The sequence below is a fragment of the Theobroma cacao genome, chromosome 1 (genome assembly GCF_053813885.1).
Source record: "Theobroma cacao isolate CCN51 chromosome 1, ASM5381388v1, whole genome shotgun sequence".
Classification (NCBI taxonomy): Eukaryota; Viridiplantae; Streptophyta; class Magnoliopsida; order Malvales; family Malvaceae; genus Theobroma; species Theobroma cacao.
The window spans coordinates 17,405,855-17,424,130 of NC_142639.1; the positions used below are offsets into that span (position 1 = coordinate 17,405,855).

Genomic DNA, 18,276 nt, shown 5'->3' on the forward strand with positions numbered 1-18,276 from the left:
ATTATTTTGATACTTATGCTCCAATAGCAAGAATAATATCCATAAGAACACTTTTTGCTTTTGCATCTATTCAATAAATTACATATACATCAAATGGATGTACTTAAATGGAATCTTAATGAAGAAATATATATAGAGCAACTCGAAGGTTTTATTCTTCTTGGAAATGACAGGAAGGTTTGTAAACTAATCAAATCTCTTTATGGACTGAAACAAGCTTCAAAGCAATGGCATAAAGAGTTTGATAGTATTATACTTTCAAACGGATTTGTACATGATAATGTAGATAAGTGCATTTACTTTAAATTTACAAAAGACTATGGTGTAATCATATGTCTTTATGTAAATGATTTGTTGATGGTACAAATATGCTTGGAATTGTTGAAACTAAGAAATATTTGAGTTTAGTTTTCAAAATGAAAGATCTCAATGAAGTTGATACAATTTTGGGAATTAAAATAAAAAAAAAAGATCAAAATGTGACTTCATTGAATCAATCATATTACATGGAGAAAATTCTTCACAAATATAGTCATTTGGAAACCAAAGAGTTTAATACTACTTATGATTTGAGTATAAAATTGACTAAGAATTGTGAAAGAGTTGTGGCACAATTAGAATATACAAGTGTCATAGGTAGCATAATGTATGTTGCTCATTGTACCAAATAAGATATAGCCTTTGCTATTTGCAAACTTTTTAAGTTTACAAGTAAACCTGGAAAAGATCATTGGAAGGCTATTATTAGAGTACTTGGATATTTAAAGAAAACAAAAAATTTGAAAATTTGTTATAGTGGTTTTCCTAATACTTTAGAAAGATTTTCTGATGCTAGTTGGATAATTAGTATTGATGACAGTAAATCCACATCAAGATGGATTTTTACCTAAGGATGTGGTGCCATTAGTTAGGTATCTAAGAAGCAAACTTGTATTACGCATTCCACAATGGAATCAAAATTTTTAGCATTAGCAGCTGTTGGAAAAGAATCGAAATGGCTACAATGGATGCTAGCTATTTCCGTATATTGTGACAATGAGGCTACAATGTGTGTAGCCCACAATAAGATTTATAATGGAAAGTCTAGACACATAAGTTTGCAACATACCTACACAAGAGAATTAATCTCACATGGCATTGTAACAATAGATTATGTTAAATCTTACAAGAATTTGGCTGATCTACTTACCAAAACTTTGCTAAGAAAGTTTGTAAAATCAACGTCTAGTGGAATGGGGCTAAAACCCTTGACTTAAAAGCACTAGTAATGAAAACCCAACTTTGAGTTAGCAAAACTAACAATAAAAAGTTCAATGGGTAATAACAAGTTACTATATACTGTTATAATGCATTGAATTTTTTTTATTAAATAGCTTGATTTTAAAATATTTAAATAGCCTCATTCTAGAACATTCAGTGAGACTATTACAAAAAGAGGATGAGCAAAAGGCTCGTAATGGAAATGTTAAATACTTGTAGTAATAAGGGTATAATGACAAACTTCACCTATATGAATACTAAAGTGGTGCCACTTCAAACAAGGGTTAAAATGGTTTATTCTTGTAAATATTCATGAAACCATGATTAGCATGAGGCCATATAAGTGCTAAAACAGTTGATAGAATCTTAAAGCGATTAAATAATTCTATATGTGTGATATTTTCGGTTATGACATAAGGAGTTGTGGTTTAAGTCCTGTGATACTAATAACTTCATCTTAACTTTACAATTTCTACTCTAATAGAAAGTTCAAATCTTCAAGATACTTTTTGTTATGCATAATATTATTAATATTACAAACTAGTGAGGATTGTTGAATGATTTGTAATATTTATTAGAAGATAATTATTCAAATGTGACTATTTAAGATTAAATGTAACTCTTAAAATAAGATAAGTATTTATAACAAACACAACTATTAAAAGATGTTCAATAGATACGTCTATTGAAATATAACAAATTTGTAAAAATAATAGACACATTTGTTAAAAGTTATCAAAACACATTTGTTGAAAGACAACAGACACAACCTCTCACTGTTTATAAAAAAAGCATACCTTCAAGCCAAAATTCATTAAAAAAAAAAGAGCATTTTGCAATAAGCTTGTTGTATTTTGGAGAGTCTTTGTTTGCAAATCTCCATAGTAGGCAACAACTCTTTAACAAAAGTATGTTACAGGACACCTCAAGCCTTTCTCTTCTTTTCTTATTCTAATTTTCTAATAGTTGCTATTATGTTAATGTGGCACGACCTCTATAAGCTACTTTTCGAAGCTTTGGCATTGCATAAACCCCATGGAATTGAAATGAAATGTCAATAACTTGACCGTTTGATACTTTCTTCTACAATACTAGCCATGGATAATTTTGTTGAAAGAATTGTGGGATTTTATTTCCCATTTACTAAATAAACAAGATATTGAAAATAGATCAATCAAATTAAGGGTGGGTTGATTTAATTATTGAGAGGAGTCAAACATAATGGGGATTTCTACAAGTGGTACTCTACAAAAAGCACTTCTAAAAGTTTGCAGTAGAATGTTCCTTTTAATTATGATGCAAGTAACATTATTTTATCTAAGGATAAAGACGATGAAGAAGATGATGATGAGTAAATTTAATGATTGAATCAAATCTATTAATGTCATTTGCAATTTTAGGGCAAGATTTCAATTTTGAAATCTAATGGATTTGAGTTGAATTATGAAAAACTTTAAGAATTTGGACATCTATTTGATCTTTTAATGTTTTAATTAAGTAATTTTAGTTTAGTTAATAATAAAGAATAGAATTTATTTGGTATTAATTAATGTATAACATTAGATGTTGTTTTCTACAAAAATGAGGTAGTTTATTTCTAGAATTTATATTGGTCTAAATACCCACCAAGTCCCTGTACTCATGTATTTTATTCAATTTAGTTCCTATACTCAAAATCAAAGCAATTTAGTCCATTGATTTTGCAAATAGCTTTAATTTAGTCCCTCTCCTTAACAACATCCAATTTTGCCATTAAAAGGGATGATGTCAACGTTAACATGACACTTTTAGTGAAGTGGTACCTATGTGATGATGTGGTGGTGCCATGAGATACTAATATAATGACATGGGAATGCTGACGTGGCACTACATGCCGATGTGTCTATGCCATGTGGCAATGCTAATGTGGCAGATTAAGAAAAAAATTTTCTAAAAAATAATTTGCATCACATTATAGGGACTAAATTGAACAAAAATCTATAATATAAGAACTAAATTGAACAAAATTGAAGTGTTTAGAGACTAAACACTTCAATTTAGTCCCTTGATTTTGATAATTGCTTCAATTTAGTCATTCTCCCTAACGGCATCCAATTTTGTGGTTAAAGGGAATGACATCTGAGCTGACATGACACATTTTTGTGATGTGCCACTGCCATGATGACGTGACAGTGCCATGCGAAACCGATGTGATGATTTGGTAGTGCCACATGGTACTAATATGATGACTTCGCAATGCTAATGTGTTTGTGCCAGGTGGCAATATTGATGTGGTAGATCAAAAAAATTTTAAAAAAAAAAATTTTGTGTCAAGTCATAGGAACTAAATTGAACAAAAATCTATAGTATAAAGACTAAATTAAACAAAATTGAAGTGTTTAGGGACTAAATTAAAAAAAATATTTAAAAAATACAAAATTTTAAGTAGATAATACATATACTTATTAATAAGCCAAATGTTTAACTGTGAAACATTTATGATGTTAAAAAATATATATAAATATTTTCTTGTGCTTGACTATTTGGCTCATTGGTTGGTGCATGATCCCCCTGCCAAAAGAACAAAGTTTGAATATGCCTTCCCCTGATTATAAATATATATATTTTTTCTTACTTGATTATTTGATTCCATAATAGGTATATTAATTTATTTATTTTACAAAAGTTAAGTTTGAATTTCCTTTTATAAAAAAAAATTTAATATTTTATCTTGGACATGTACATATAGAAAGACAACATCATCATTTACACAAACCCTAAAAATGCTTAGAATTAAGGCTTCATTTTTATAATTATAAAAGGCAATAACTACTTTTTTCCTTGGCCACACCTCAATCTTCTTCTCCATTCTTTATTTTTCTCATTAGAAGTTTAATTCACCAATTAATTGTTATGAAATTAGGGCAATGATGATAGATTTACGTTTCTGGATTCTGATTTCAATTTTTTTCTTAAATTCTTTTAATTTAAGGACTAAACAGCTTTCTAATGACAGCATTTGTGCGTGTATGAGCCTCATTGTTTTTTATTTCTTCTTTTAAAAAAATGAGGAAGTGAGATATGGAGCTAGCGATAATTATAAAAATAATTTCTTGTTCTAACTTGCTTAATTTGGGCATGACAAATCTTTTATTACATTCATAGAATCTGAATTACTCCACCCCTTCAATTTTTTGTTTATTTTTTATGTTTCTATTTTGTTTAATATTTCAAGTTATATTTTTTAGGCTAGAATTTCCTAAACTAAAGATTGCATATATGGCTGATAAAGTTAAATATAATTATAAATATTTTGTACCATTTTATTTTGTATTTACAAATTTTTTGTAGATCCAAATTAATAATTTAAATTTAAAATTAGCAAAATTTGGTTATGATATTTGAACTTAAATAAAATTATTTTATAAGAAACTTTGAGTAAATTTAAATTAAAATTAAAATCTTGAAACGTAAATATGATGTCATTGGCCTAATTTCATAACAATTAATTAATGAATTAAACTTTTAATGAGAAAAACAAAGAACGAAGAAGAAGACTAAGGGATTGCCAAGAAAAAAAGTAGCTGTCACCTTTTATAACTACGAAAATGAAATCCTAATTCTAAGTGTTTTTAAGATTTGTGTTAATAATGATGTTGTCTTTCTATAAATATATATCCAAGATAAATATTAAAATTTATTTATAAAAAAGGAATTCAAACTTAATTTTTGCAAAATAGATAAATTAATATACCTATTATGGAATCAAATGATCAATAAGAAAATATTTATATACATTTCTTAATGCCATAAATCTTTTATATTTAAACATTTGACTTAATAATAAGTATATTTATCATCTACCTAAAGATTTATATTTTTCAAATTTTTTTTCAATTTAGTCCCTAAACATTTTAATTTTATTCAATTTAGTTCTTGTATTATAAATTTTTGTTCAATTTAGTTCCTACGACATGGCACAAATTTTTTTTTTGTAATTTTTTTTCTTAATCTGCCACGTGGCATTGACACATTAGCATGTCAATGCCACATCAACATTGCCATGCCATCATATTAGTGCCATGTGGACCGCCATGTCATCACATTAATGCCATGTGTCATTGTCACGTCATCATATTAGTGTCACAGCACCAAAATGTGTCACATTAGCGTTGACGTCATCTCTTTTAATGGTAAAATTGGATGCTATTAAAGAGAGAGACTAAATTGAAGCAATTCCCAAAATCAAGAGATTAAATTGTTTCGATTTGGAGTACTGAGACTAAATTGAACAAAATACATAAGAATAGGGACTTAGTGGGTATTTTGACCAAATTGTATTTGATGCATTGTACTATATAGTATTTATACACTATCAACGAACTAAATGTCACCATCTTATTAATAAATAAACTTAAAGTTAAGTTAAAAATAAATACTCAAAATTTTAAAAATATTTATTTTAAAAGATTTTTGAATTTTTATCTTTGTATGTATATTTATCAAATAACATTTTATGGTTAAATGATAGTGTATAAATACTATATAACATCAAATATAAACCCTTATTTTTAATGAATGTCTAAAAATTTATATTTTAAGATCATCCTAATATGATTTAAACTGATGCAGCATATATTTGAATTATCTTATATTTGTGTACTTTTAAACTTTATTTTTCTCAAAAGTGAACAATACGTAATATCAAAACTAATTAAAAAAATATATAAAAAAGTTTTTAAATTGTTTTAAAAAATTTAAATAAGCCCTTAAACTTTTATTAAGTTCAATCAAGCCCTTTATATTTTTATTTTGAACTAAATAAGCTTTTATATATTTATTTTGAATCAAATAAGCCCTTATGACTAATGATTAACTTAGTTAAAATGTTATCTGTCATTTTATATCACGTGGTGCTAACGTTACATTATAACATATCATAATTAATGATGATATAATATATTGACATGTCATAATTAATGATGATGTGATATACTAATACGGTATTATAACATGATCATGTGGCATTTTTCTTTGTATATCAGTGTCATGTGAATATAAAATGACAAGTGATGTTTTGACTAATCATAATTAGTCAATCATTAATCATAGGGGCTTATTTGATCTAGAATAAAAATATAAAAAGTTTAATTGAACGTAATAAAATAATAAAGATTTATTTAAAATTTTTTTAATATTATACCAAAAAAATAATACCATAATTTCATTAAATATCTTCAAACGTTACATCACAATTATTTATTAAATCAAATGTATTGATTTGACAATCGACATTCATATTGATTATAAATTGATCAAATGTAATTTTGTCATGTACTAAAACATTTTATTCAAATAAGAAGGAACATGAATGACAAAAAAGTCAATATCCAAGAACTAATCAAAGAAAAACAAAAATCAAAGCCCAGCATCCCAATTCCCATTTAAGAAATCACAAAGGGAAAGAAAAGGCCAATCATGGAATAACATAAAAGCAAAGGGATCAAAATTGCAAACTCCTAAAAAGTCCAAGTAACATTAGGAGGGTAGTTGGTGACACTACCATCTTACCCACAGTTCTCAGTCTCACCAACCCCACAGCCAATCAGAATAATTTTCCATTGACCTTACCAACCAAACCCTCTCTCTGCTTCCCTTATTTTTATAATTATATTATTCAAAACCAACAGAGAGCCTGTGCCAACCACAAGGGAGCAACAATCAACTTAAATTCATTTTGATCAGCAAATCTCTGCTCTTCTCCCTCAAACAACCAAAAAAGAAGGGAAGAAAATATGGGTGGACGCGGAAAGGTCTATACTTTGGCTGAGGTTTCTCAACACAACAATCCTAAGGACTGTTGGCTAGTCATTGAGGGCAAGGTACTCTCTTTTTTTTTTTTTTTGTGTACAATTTCTTATGTGATCCACTTTGGTCTTTACCCAATTCGGGGGTTGTGTTCTTTTTGGTTTAAAAATGGTTTATTTTGTTTATAATTTGCAAAAGTTGGGATTTTAATTTAATTCTGATTTGCAAGTTTTGAGCGTTGTTGGATCTGGGGAGGTCTTTTTCTTTTAATTTGATTAGAAGGTGACATCTTCTTTTTTGTTTTATTTTTGTTAATTTGGTTCTGATCATAAGAAAATTTTGAATCTAAGTGGTTCACTTTATGTTTGACTTATCTCTAAAAGCTTAGGATACTCCGCAGTTCATATTTCCTATATGAAAGATAAATGAAAGTGCAAAAAATTTTCAATTTTCTTCTTATTGGTGGATTGATAAGTCAGATTCAAAAATAATCATATGCAGTATTAAAAGCAATCTTTTGCTTAAATCTCATAATTTCTTTTGATCCTGATGGTTGCTAGAGCTGCATGCAAGAACAGGCCCTCTGCTACAGAGTTCCTTGGATTTGCTAAATTATCAACTTATTTGGTTGGTAATTATAACAATGAATACGCTGGCTTTGAATTAAGTTTCCCCCTTAAATGCACTATATTTGATGAATTCTGCATGTTGGAATTTGTACAATGTATTCTCTTTGTAGTTTGTAATTATTTTCATTAAGAGAGATCAGCCATTTGTGTGTATTCTTCCTCAAATTACAGTGAACATGTTGGTTTCTAGTACCATAGTGCCTATGTCTTGGTATGTAAAGGATGTTTTCGCTGTGTTGATATGCTTAGTGTTCCATTTCCTTGAAAAGTTTGAAAGTGTGGATGGTGATTTAGGTGGCTGTATTCTTTTATTGATGATTAAGTTGCTTGGGAAATGAACTAGTATTGTTGTAATGATATTCAGTGATTGGAGTAACATATTCACTGCCTTAGTAGATAGCTTTTGAATGAGAATGACTTGAATTTTTGTATTTTTTTCTCTACAGTTAGTGCTAACATTAAATATAACTCTCCTTTAATCTTTTTGGAGGTTCAGAAATCAGCAACATTATCAATTATTTAATACAAGTGTCTAGAATCTGTCATGAATAGGATTTTCTTTTAATTAATTCAAGGGGCTGTTAGCAGCAATAATGACAAGATGTACCAAAAAATTTTTGTGGGATCAAAGCCTGTTTGAAGGTACATGTAGCAGGATTCAGCTTTAGATATCATCTACGATTAATTTGATTGCATATTTTACCCCAGAGGTAACTTAGTTTTGATTTGGCACCATGCGTTTGTTCCATTTTTCTCTTTTTGAATTCCATATCTTCTGTGTGAGCAGGTATACAATGTGACTAAATTCTTGGAGGACCATCCTGGTGGTGACGAGGTCTTGTTGTCTGCCACAGGTATGAGAAATACCATAATTTTTTACCTATTGTGTATAATCTATGTGGAAATTATTGTAAGAAGGTTGAGAAATGGGAATAACCTTGGTTTGATGGATGGCTGGCTGGCAGGGAAGGATGCAACTGATGATTTTGAGGATGTTGGCCATAGTAGCAGTGCTAGAGCAATGATGGACGAGTTTTATGTGGGTGATATTGATACGTCAACCATCCCCACTAAGATAAAGTACACTCCTCCCAAGCAGCCTCACTATGACCAGGACAAGACCTCAGAATTTGTTATAAAGCTTCTCCAATTCCTTGTTCCCCTGCTAATCTTGGGATTGGCTGTGGGCATCCGCTTCTATACCAAATCACCAGCTTAAGCATCGACACCATAAGAGAGTCAGAGTCGGGAAAATCTTCGGAATAAGAATATGTTAGTTTAAAATTGTTTGGAACTGTCACATATTGTGGGATGGTTGGATATTTGCTTCTGATGGATATGTGCTTGTTTTGTCCTTGGACCAGTTCCCAGTGCCCCCTTTTTCTCAGTAAGATCTAAGATTGTTTCTTTTTTTTTCCTTGAAATGCAGTTGGTAAAACTGCCTTTTCTTGCTCATGTGGTAATCTTAAAACTTGTCTCACTGAAAGCAGCCATTTTCAATCCAATGATTTGTTTGTGAGCTAAATTCAGGTTAAATGCTAGTTGTGGGCAGAAAGCCCATGTGCTCATAATGGACGCCTAAAGATGGCAAGTACGAGTTCCCTTCAACAGTATCAAATTGTAACGGTAGCTTGTAAATTCATTAAGTAGAGATGAGAGCAGATTACTTCATGCTTCTTTTATTTTGTACGTACATGAAACTGCCAAGATGAAGAAATAAACCCACGAAAATGGAAAACCATAAAAACGTAATGCGCGTGGGCGTAATTAATTATCTCAGATCTTGATGTTTGGATTCCTTTTTATTTTTCTTAGAGAAGGATTGAGATTTTAGACAAATATCAAGTTTGTCACAATCCAATTCTCGAGTTGTGACCGGCCCATGGATTTGCTCGTATCTGCCATCCATGGCATATAGGTACCAACCATTTTATATATATAAACCATCTTAGCAAATATAATCAAATGGGTCCAAGTGACCTCCAGTACACTGTGACAACATAGCTCATTATGTGTCTATACATTTTAAAATTCATCTTGATATTAAAATGGGTGGAGTAAAGAGATGAAACAAAGCTATTTACTTTCTTACTAAATTTTTTTAATGAGAATTTAAAACACACACACACACAAGAATTGGGTTTTTTAGGCGATGGAGTGATGCTTAGGTATTTTCTTAAGAAATGGGAGATCGCTTATACTTGATCACTGTGAATTAATACTAGCATACGATATTTAAATCAAGGGAAAAATCATTTTTGCTTTTCTTGAAGAGACGCATGAATGAATCTCGCTTTTCTCGTGTTGAATACAGTGCATGAATTAATACAGTGCATGTGTCACGTCAAGTGTTTCAAAAATAAAATAAATAAATAATGTTTTAATCTCATATTGGATAAATAAGAAATTTTAAAAAACTTATAAGTATAGGTGTTGCACATTCTATCACACTAGCTTTTCGAGAGATGATAACGCTCTCGTGATAAGGTAAAATCAGAACGAGTTTAACTTAAATCTAACCCACGCCAAGCAATTTTAAAAGAGAAAATAGGCAAAGTGGGCAGCACAAGGAGGGTATTGTCGGATTAGGCAAGAAAAAATATCAAGTTAAATATTTTAAAAAATCTAAATTAAATATTTCGATTTTACATTTAATAGATAAGATATCTTAAAAATTTTAATAAATACAAATATTATATATCTTATCAAATTAATCTTTTAAAGAAAAATAATAATGTTATAAGATTTGTACTCATGTTGATTGAATTGACGTTGGGTATAAGGCATCCTGATATTCAACCACGAGACTTTTGAACTGCCACCATATATTTGCAATGAATCTTATGACTTTTTTTTTTTTTTGTATTGTATTTATGGTTACAAAAAGTAATTTTATTTAAATGCATATTGATTTGGCTTAAAATATGTTTCTTATCGCACTTTTTGAGTAAAGGCTTGAGGTGATTTTTATGATTGTCAAAAGCATTTTTAATATCAAATCACTAAAATGTCTTTTTATATTTTTTTAATTATCAAATGTACCCTTTAATTATTCAAATAGTTAGAATTTAAAATAAAATTTTGCTGCATTTCAAGATAATAAAAATATAGGGAGAATATAATTTTTTTTAATTTCTAGTTTGAAGCAAATTTAATTTAAAATTGCTAAAAATTGTTTTTAATGTACCTTTCTAATATTTAATTTCACAATAATTTAATCCAGTTGCTTTTGTGCTGCTCAGTGATGGCTGACCTGACCTTTTTCTCAAGTTCTGTACCATTTAATTGATTCATAAGAACCTAAGCAAGGATCTCTTGTGGGTGCCATTGCCAATGGCTTCTCCTCTCTCTATGCTCAGCTTTGGTACAGTGTCTATTTAACAACAAAGTCTTTGAATTTGACGGGATAATGTTTGAACAGGGTCCAGGTAAGTCTTTCCCGGTGTGAAACCATACAATATAGATGGTAGCCGTTATGTCCTGAACCAGTTTTCCTCGAAAGACCGACATGATTAAACAGACGAAGCAGGCTCCATAGCCATTTACGGATACTATACCAACACTGAATGGGACAAAGGATTCCCCTAGATTACTACGAATCTATATCTGTTTATCCAAGTGGACTCTATAAACAGACAAACTCTTGAAACAAGAATACTCATTTCTCCAAAGATCCTTCATTGATTTCATCTCCCATTCCAAGAGAGTTAAGAGTATAAGAACAAACAATGGGATGCAGTGTATTCCCTCTTCCTTGACTTTCTTTTTTTTTTTTTTTCTTTTTGGCTAGTGAAGATCAAAAGATGGGAGGCATAGAAGGAGAGAAAGGTGTGCTGAAATTGGTGCATCCGGGCAGGTATGTGGAGATTCGCAAGGAGCCCATTACTGCTGCAGAAGTCTTGAAGAAGAACCCCAGGCACAGCGTTACTCGCCCGGATGTGTTTGAGTATCCATGGATTGTGGTTAGACCTGAGTCTGTATTAAATCTAGGGAGAGTTTTTTACATTGTTCCTAATCGTAAAATCTATAAACTGATAAAAGCCAAGGGATATAGCATCCAACCTTCCATACAGCAAAAGCAGTCTCCCAAAAGTTACGTGCACAGGCCACTTCTCGAACAAACGTCACCGAGAAAATCATCTCCTGGGACGACACCCAAGCACCAAAACCACTGCCAATCCCACTGGCAACAATTTCAGGCCACTTGCTGGGAAGAGGCAAGTCCCCAGGAGAAAGCATGTGGTGAGAGATTCAACAGCCCATCACAATTTGAATCCCTTGCTGATATGATAACCAAGTACCAGAGCACTTACAGAGAGTTTAAAGAGATGTCAGTGACAGATTATACATCTGACTTTGAATCTCTGGACTATAAAGAGTACCATTTTGATGAGGTTAGCAGCAGTCAAGCAGCAGCCTTAAAACAGGATGATGCTCTAGGGACTGAATGTAAAGAACAGGTTAACATTTTGAAACCTTGCTTAAGGAAACATGACAGTGTCCGTAAGCAGCTTCATCTGAAAGTATCTTTTTTCTTGCCTACCAAATGTGAGGAACAGAAAAGAAAAGTGACAGAGTCAACAGAATCTCCAGGCTTTTTTACTTGTTGAATTCTGCAAATCAATGGATCTCTGCCTCCCCTCTTTCTCTATTTAAAAAAAAAAAAAAAAACAAACAAACCAAAATCTTCAAACATTGTTCAATGAAGCTTGATTTGTCCCTAACTATTGTCTTTGCCCCATGTATTTGTTCAATATGTCCTTTTCTAATTTTGCTCTATACTCAATTTTTAACATGAATGTGCATGCACTGATGCCATGTGCTCTTGTATGGATGTTCTCCTTATGATTTCTTCCTTTAAAGCTTGTGAACATTGGATTCTGAAAATCTCCTATGCTCTACTATGTGTCTTGATTGTACTCAAAATCATTACAAACACTGTAATGTCTACATTCCTAACAGCAAAGAGGAACATGATCAATAGTGAAATAAAGCTCACTGATGAATGTTGGCAAATCATTGGCCTAGAGAAAACTGGAACCTTTAACATATGCAGGTTGAGCCCTCTGCTAGAAAATTTCTGTATTAAAGCAAAAAACCACACAAATTTAAGATATAAAGTCAAATTAGCTGCAAGTGTGGGAGTGATCAATTGAACAAATGGAGAGCCTTGACTACTACTTGTGGACTTTGCAATTCTTGCCATTGATTGCAATTCAGAAGCCAGAAAGGAACTTAGGAGATTCATTAGACAAAAAAAAACAAAGCTGCTGATAAATACTAGAGCTGCCAGTGACTTTGGAATAGCTAAAAAATATTAACAAACCAAATCAAGAAAAGGAGAAAAAAAATGGGGTGGGGGAAGCAAAGTCTATCCAAAATTATATTTCAATGGTAAATAGATTATTTAGGAGCCACAAATGTCATTCAAATACTATTCACAAAATTTACTTCAGGGTACTACAGAGAAAACCAAATTGCCATCCAGGTCATGAAAGCCCATGATATAGGTTTCCACTTTGAAGAACTGCATGCACTTCTTGTTTGTTATAAAATGAAGTCATGCAATAAGAACATCTGTAAATGGACATTTCTGTGTACAATAAATTCTTCAGGTAAATTTCAAACTATATCAGAGCTGTTTTCTACAGAGACCATAACTTGCAATAAGAGAAGAGCCCCCAATCTTGACTCTTGCTAACTCAAAGCATCACAACTCATATACAGTGTGGCCGAAAGAAAAGGTTAAAAAACATTAACATAAAAGGTCACCAAAACCATGGCCTAACTCAACAAATACAGGGAAAAGAATCCATGTAATTTTAATTACCTAATCAGTGCTTGCACATGTCCTCTCAATCACCTTAGAATCTGTTCTGTAGGACTGCCTCGATGGAGAACTTGATCCTCTTGAGGAACTATGTCCAAAGAAGCTTAGTTTACCAATTTTCTTTGAGAAAGAACTCATAAATTTACGAGAATGAGACTTTGCCATATCCCTCTTCATACAAACATGTTCTTTCTCTAGATCATTTAATCTCATCCGCAGCCGAGCAAGCTCAAGTTTTAGCTCTCGATTTTCTCGCCTCAAAGATGCATAGTTGTCTCTTGGAGACATTGCTGCACTGAGTGCACCACTGCTGATCCGCCATGACTGGTGATGCACTGGCTTGTGGTCATCGTCAGCATAAGAGCAGCACAAAGCATTTCGTAGCCTTAATTGCTCAAAATAAAGAACTTGGACTATTGATTGGAGGGGAAGGCGTTCATTTTGTGCAGCATGTGCACCAGCTTCCTGTGAGAGCTTTTGGAAATCAATCAGTTTGCAGAGCTTCTTCCTGTCTGCATCTGGTAAACCCTGATGAGCCTGAACACGCATTCATTTTAAAGTTAGAGAGTTGTAGAGCTTGATTATTACTATAGATGAATGAATTATAGTTATATCTTAAATGAAGTTTCATACCCTAATCCAGGACAGAAGAATTATCTAAATTTGGTTTATCCTGGAACAGATTCTACCCTTTTGGGGAACCAATGATAAAGATGGTTTTTTATCAAGATTAAACCAACAAATATGTGTGTGATATTCAGAAATTTATTTATTTATTTTTAATATGGCATAAACTAATCTGAGTAACTCATTATATGTTAGTTTGATGCAAATGGCAAACAGGCTACAGATCTAAAAAAATGAAGATATCAGCATACATACTTTCAGGTAAATATCAATGGCTCGATATAGCCCATCATGGATAGTACGAGCATGTGCAGGTAAAGTCTCTGCAATTGCCATAAACTTTGCAAGCTTGAGGTTTGCATCAGGAGCAATTTCGGCAAGATAATTGTCCACTAATTTTGCGACTTTAAACAATGCACTCTGGGATGGTGAATGAAGACTATCAGATTCAAAAACAGATGCATCATCCATATCATCTTCACTATCATCTTGCTGTGAAAAATTTACCAATATCCTTTGAACTGTATCAACATCAAATAAAGTGTCACCTGCATGCCGAAAAGATGGGATCAAAAGGTCATCAAGAGTTGCAATATCCAACTGGGACCCAATTCTCCTCTCTAGATCAAGCCTACAAGCTATAGTGCAATCAAGCATCACTGCACTTCTAAGAAGTCCAAAAAGGAAACTGATAGGAACAGCAAGTTTCTCAACAGGTAAAAGGCTGACAACTGTCTCAACCACAAGTCGTTCATGCCCAGTTGAAACCAAATCAACTTTGGTCTGGCCAGATGGATTCCACAAACTGGATTTCTTTGTCAGCTCCTTCTGAGCATAATTTACAAGGGATGCACCAATACTCTCAGGACGGACACCACGACATTTCATAGCTGTCATGACTCTTTGATACAAATCAATTCGAATAACAGAAAGATCTTCTATCCACCAGTCTCCCTCACATTTGGCTTGCCTGTTCATATGAAGTCTACCTGAACTGCTGTATTCTAAGCGGGAGAAGCTTGAAGCAATTTGCTCTGCACAAGCCTTTGAGGCTATTGCATCTATGCAACGGCTAACTATTTTCAGCTCATCTGCAAGAGGAAGTAGGTTTTCACATTGCTGTAAAACTTCAACACACATCTCGAGGTTCTTGCAAACGATACTTTCAAGATACTCTTCAGCACGTGAACCAAGATTATCTTTTGAAAACTCCTCAGTCATTTCAAGGTAATCAGAAACACAACAGAGCTGAGCCACGTTTAAGGATGTAATTTCAAAGTTAATGCCATAACAGAATTTTGCTGCCAACTCAAATGACTCAGCACCTCCAGGTAGATTAAGAAGCTCCACCCTTGAGATATCAGAATCCCTATGTTCTGCAACTAGCTTTCGGATTCGCCCACTCCGAGAGACAAGAGGAAACTGCATATAACAAATATAGTCATCAGCATGAGGATATCCTAACATTAATCTGCACTTGGAAAAACATGAGGATATCCTAACATTAATCTGCACTCGGAAAAACATTCTTTTTTACTTCAATGACAACCATAACCTAATGTTGTTATATTGAAAGACATAACGAGCAAAGGGATCACCCTGAAAATAGTACTCTAAATTTTTCTGAGTCTGTTTGTACTTGTGAGCGTGGTCAAATTGGAAGCCAGTCATTCATCTTGCATAGCATTGCCTTGTGTTCTTTGCATTAATCAGCCAGTAATGCCACATAAAAGCAGTTAACTAGAATGAACACAAAAAGAAAAAATTCAAGATGCCAAATTTCTATACCAACTAGAAATTTGCTGAAGCACAATTTGATTCCTAACAAAACTGTATCAGGTTGCAATCAATGCTGTGATATTCTTTCCTTCTCCTGTCGCTCTCACTGTTAAACATATCAAATAAACATTTACGCATAAGCTGTGTGTTGTTTTGATCTTCCTAACATTTCTTTTTCCTGAAGATCCAGTTTAACTTGAGATCCACATGTCATACACCTTTTATCCTTACCTTGACTCAATCTTATCCCAAGGCGGCCCATGGAACTCCAGAAATTCAGAGCAAAAAGGCGAACATGTGAGACAAAATGATGCAGGATGACAGGATCTCCTAGTTTGTGCTTTTTGATTAGCAAGCAAGTCATGGCACAATAAGTGGACAAAAGAGCATCACCCAAAAACAGAAAAAGTTAAGAAAAAGAAAATAGACAACAATCCATAAAATGTTTATATTACACAACTAAGTAGTCCAAAACTGCGAAAAAGGAAGGAGACAGAGAGGATACGGTTCATGCATAACTGTGTACTGAAAGGAAGCTATATGATTCTCTTCAAAAGTCTGCTAAAATTTCCCTTTCTTTCTCTGTAGTCCATATTAATTTCCCAATTTTCCCAACCAAGCCATGATGCTTACTTGAGTATGCAGAAAACAAGTCCATTTTCTGCTATTTGCACTACTTTCAATGGGGCGACCAAGGAACAAAGTTTCAGATCTATACATGCCCAAGTCAATTTGAAGCCATTTATCTTTTTCCTAATTCTTTAGTTATACTGTGGGAATAATTGGAGTGCTTAGCCAATTACTAAAAACATGTAACAAAACCAAAGTACATGAACAAATTTCAGAAGTAAAGAACGCAACAAATTACCTTGTGTAGAGCAAATGTCCCTCCATTCACTTCTATAGTGATATCACTTGGAACATCCCGAAATATCCTACAATAACAGAACTTGTACTTATTACTAAGAGAAGGACCACTTTTGAATATGGGGAGAAAAACTAAAGGACAAAAAACCAAAAGAGAGAGAGAGAGAGAGAGAGAGACTCTCTCTAGGAATATTCACATGTAGCTTTGCCCATCTCCAAAAAAGGAAAAAGCTGAACATCCAAGTCATGGTGACTTAGCGACTCAAACATAAAAGAGCGACCATCATAGCCCAAAGAAAAGAATGAACATATATAGCTGGAAGACAAAAGAATATGGTAAATCTTGAAATAAAGAAGATCAAGATAAAAATTTGTGTGTCCGAGTAACGCTTCAACCAAATGGGTGATTTGGGATTCAATTTTTGAGCAATCATCACTTGTAAATCAAAACAAAAATGTAGAGAAACTAGCAACTCAACAATTCAACGCATGAATTGGAAAATAAGTGGAATAGAAAAAATCATGTACATAAAAGATCAACAAAAAAGCTCATTCCTTCAAGCAAAGAAAAATCTTAAACCTGAAGCAAACTACATCATCAAAATATTTGCAACACATGAAAATTGAAACAAAAAGAAAAACATTCTTTGCATCACTACAGCAAGAATAACAGAGTGGCAAAGTGAGGAAAAGGAGAGTGGCCCGGTTTAACAAGGTAGCGATGTGTGTTAAAGATCAAAGCTCGGAAAAAACACATTAAACAAAAACCATTAAGTACCCAATAACAGTTAGAAGAACAATGCGAGAATTAAACTTGTACCATTCATTGTAACGCTGCCTGGAACTCTTTGCCAAAGACAGCTGTTGCTGGTGGTGGTGATGGTGCTGCTGCTGCTGCTGCTTGTCCATTGACAGAGAGAGTGAGTAGACTCGGGGGAGAGAAAGATGATGAGAAGTAAAAATGAGAGAGAAAGAGCAGAGGAGAGAAGGGCGGGGTTAAGGGAGAGAGACAGAGACAGAGTCCCAGTTGGAGATGTAGCTCGTTGCTTAACTTGCTTGGCCATTTTCGTCAAACTGCTGATCTTCAAACCATAGATTGCTATTGTCCAAGCCACTGGGCCTCTGTGGTGGGTCATCCTTTTACACCTCCCTTTCTCTCTCTCTCCTTTCTTTTTGTTCTATAATCTTAAAGATACGTTATGTTACTGTTCTCTTGATGCTTGGCTTTGTTTTCGTTAAGTAGGTAAAGAAGCGCAAATAAAGGTTGTTTTGTATGCTAACTTTTGGTTTTTTTGGGCTTAAAAAGTCAAAACATCCCATTAGAAAATACGAGAAAAAAGCGGGAACAAAAGGGTGTTGTAATCTTTGGACATTTTTAGCTTTGCTTTTGCTCTTTCTCATCAAAAGCATCAAAAACTGTTAAAAACCCCTTTTCTTTTCTCTGTCCTTGCCCTGCCCATGCAATGCTTTTCGGTTTTAAGTCATGTTTTGGATATT

At 32.9% G+C, this 18,276-nt stretch overlaps 3 protein-coding genes and 2 non-coding genes across 5 annotated transcripts; 4 read left to right on the forward strand and 1 right to left on the reverse strand.

Moving 5' to 3' along the window:
- The first annotated feature begins 4,161 nt into the window (after positions 1–4,161).
- Positions 4,162–4,277, forward strand: LOC148764601 (small nucleolar RNA snoR126). The gene has a single exon (XR_016024333.1). It is a non-coding gene; the product is annotated as a small nucleolar RNA snoR126 (small nucleolar RNA).
- Positions 4,278–4,322: 45 nt separating this feature from the next.
- LOC148764602 (small nucleolar RNA snoR8a) lies at positions 4,323–4,417 on the forward strand. Its single transcript, XR_016024361.1, has one exon. It is a non-coding gene; the product is annotated as a small nucleolar RNA snoR8a (small nucleolar RNA).
- A 2,468-nt stretch (positions 4,418–6,885) lies between these two features.
- On the forward strand, positions 6,886–9,039 carry LOC18612786 (cytochrome b5, seed isoform). Its single transcript, XM_007049716.3, has 3 exons — positions 6,886–7,121; positions 8,464–8,530; positions 8,642–9,039. Exons 1-3 carry the CDS (start codon positions 7,035–7,037, stop codon positions 8,893–8,895), a joined length of 408 nt encoding a protein of 135 aa, XP_007049778.1. The 5' UTR covers positions 6,886–7,034; the 3' UTR covers positions 8,896–9,039.
- Positions 9,040–11,140: 2,101 nt separating this feature from the next.
- Positions 11,141–12,735, forward strand: LOC148764603 (uncharacterized). The gene has a single exon (XM_088802865.1). It carries the CDS (start codon positions 11,480–11,482, stop codon positions 12,284–12,286), a length of 807 nt encoding a protein of 268 aa, XP_088658991.1. The 5' UTR covers positions 11,141–11,479; the 3' UTR covers positions 12,287–12,735.
- Positions 12,736–13,256: 521 nt separating this feature from the next.
- LOC18612788 (Phototropic-responsive NPH3 family protein) lies at positions 13,257–17,876 on the reverse strand. The gene is made up of 4 exons (XM_007049718.3): positions 17,600–17,876; positions 16,781–16,847; positions 14,389–15,555; positions 13,257–14,043 (listed from the first exon to the last, which is right to left on the reverse strand). Exons 1-4 carry the CDS (start codon positions 17,686–17,688, stop codon positions 13,507–13,509), a joined length of 1,860 nt encoding a protein of 619 aa, XP_007049780.3. The 5' UTR covers positions 17,689–17,876; the 3' UTR covers positions 13,257–13,506.
- Positions 17,877–18,276: the final 400 nt, after the last annotated feature.

Coding starts and splice junctions, on each gene's coding strand:
- LOC18612786 (XM_007049716.3), top strand. CDS start 7,035: ATGGGTGGACGCGGAAAGGTCTATACTTTGGCTGAGGTTTCTCAACAC. Junction 7,122..8,463: donor GGCTAGTCATTGAGGGCAAG/GTACTCTCTTTT, acceptor CTGTGTGAGCAG/GTATACAATGTGACTAAATT. Junction 8,531..8,641: donor GGTCTTGTTGTCTGCCACAG/GTATGAGAAATA, acceptor GCTGGCTGGCAG/GGAAGGATGCAACTGATGAT.
- LOC148764603 (XM_088802865.1), top strand. CDS start 11,480: ATGGGAGGCATAGAAGGAGAGAAAGGTGTGCTGAAATTGGTGCATCCG.
- LOC18612788 (XM_007049718.3), bottom strand. CDS start 17,688: ATGGACAAGCAGCAGCAGCAGCAGCACCATCACCACCACCAGCAACAG. Junction 15,556..16,780: donor GGACATTTGCTCTACACAAG/GTAATTTGTTGC, acceptor TGTTATATGCAG/TTTCCTCTTGTCTCTCGGAG. Junction 14,044..14,388: donor CCATTGATATTTACCTGAAA/GTATGTATGCTG, acceptor ATGCGTGTTCAG/GCTCATCAGGGTTTACCAGA.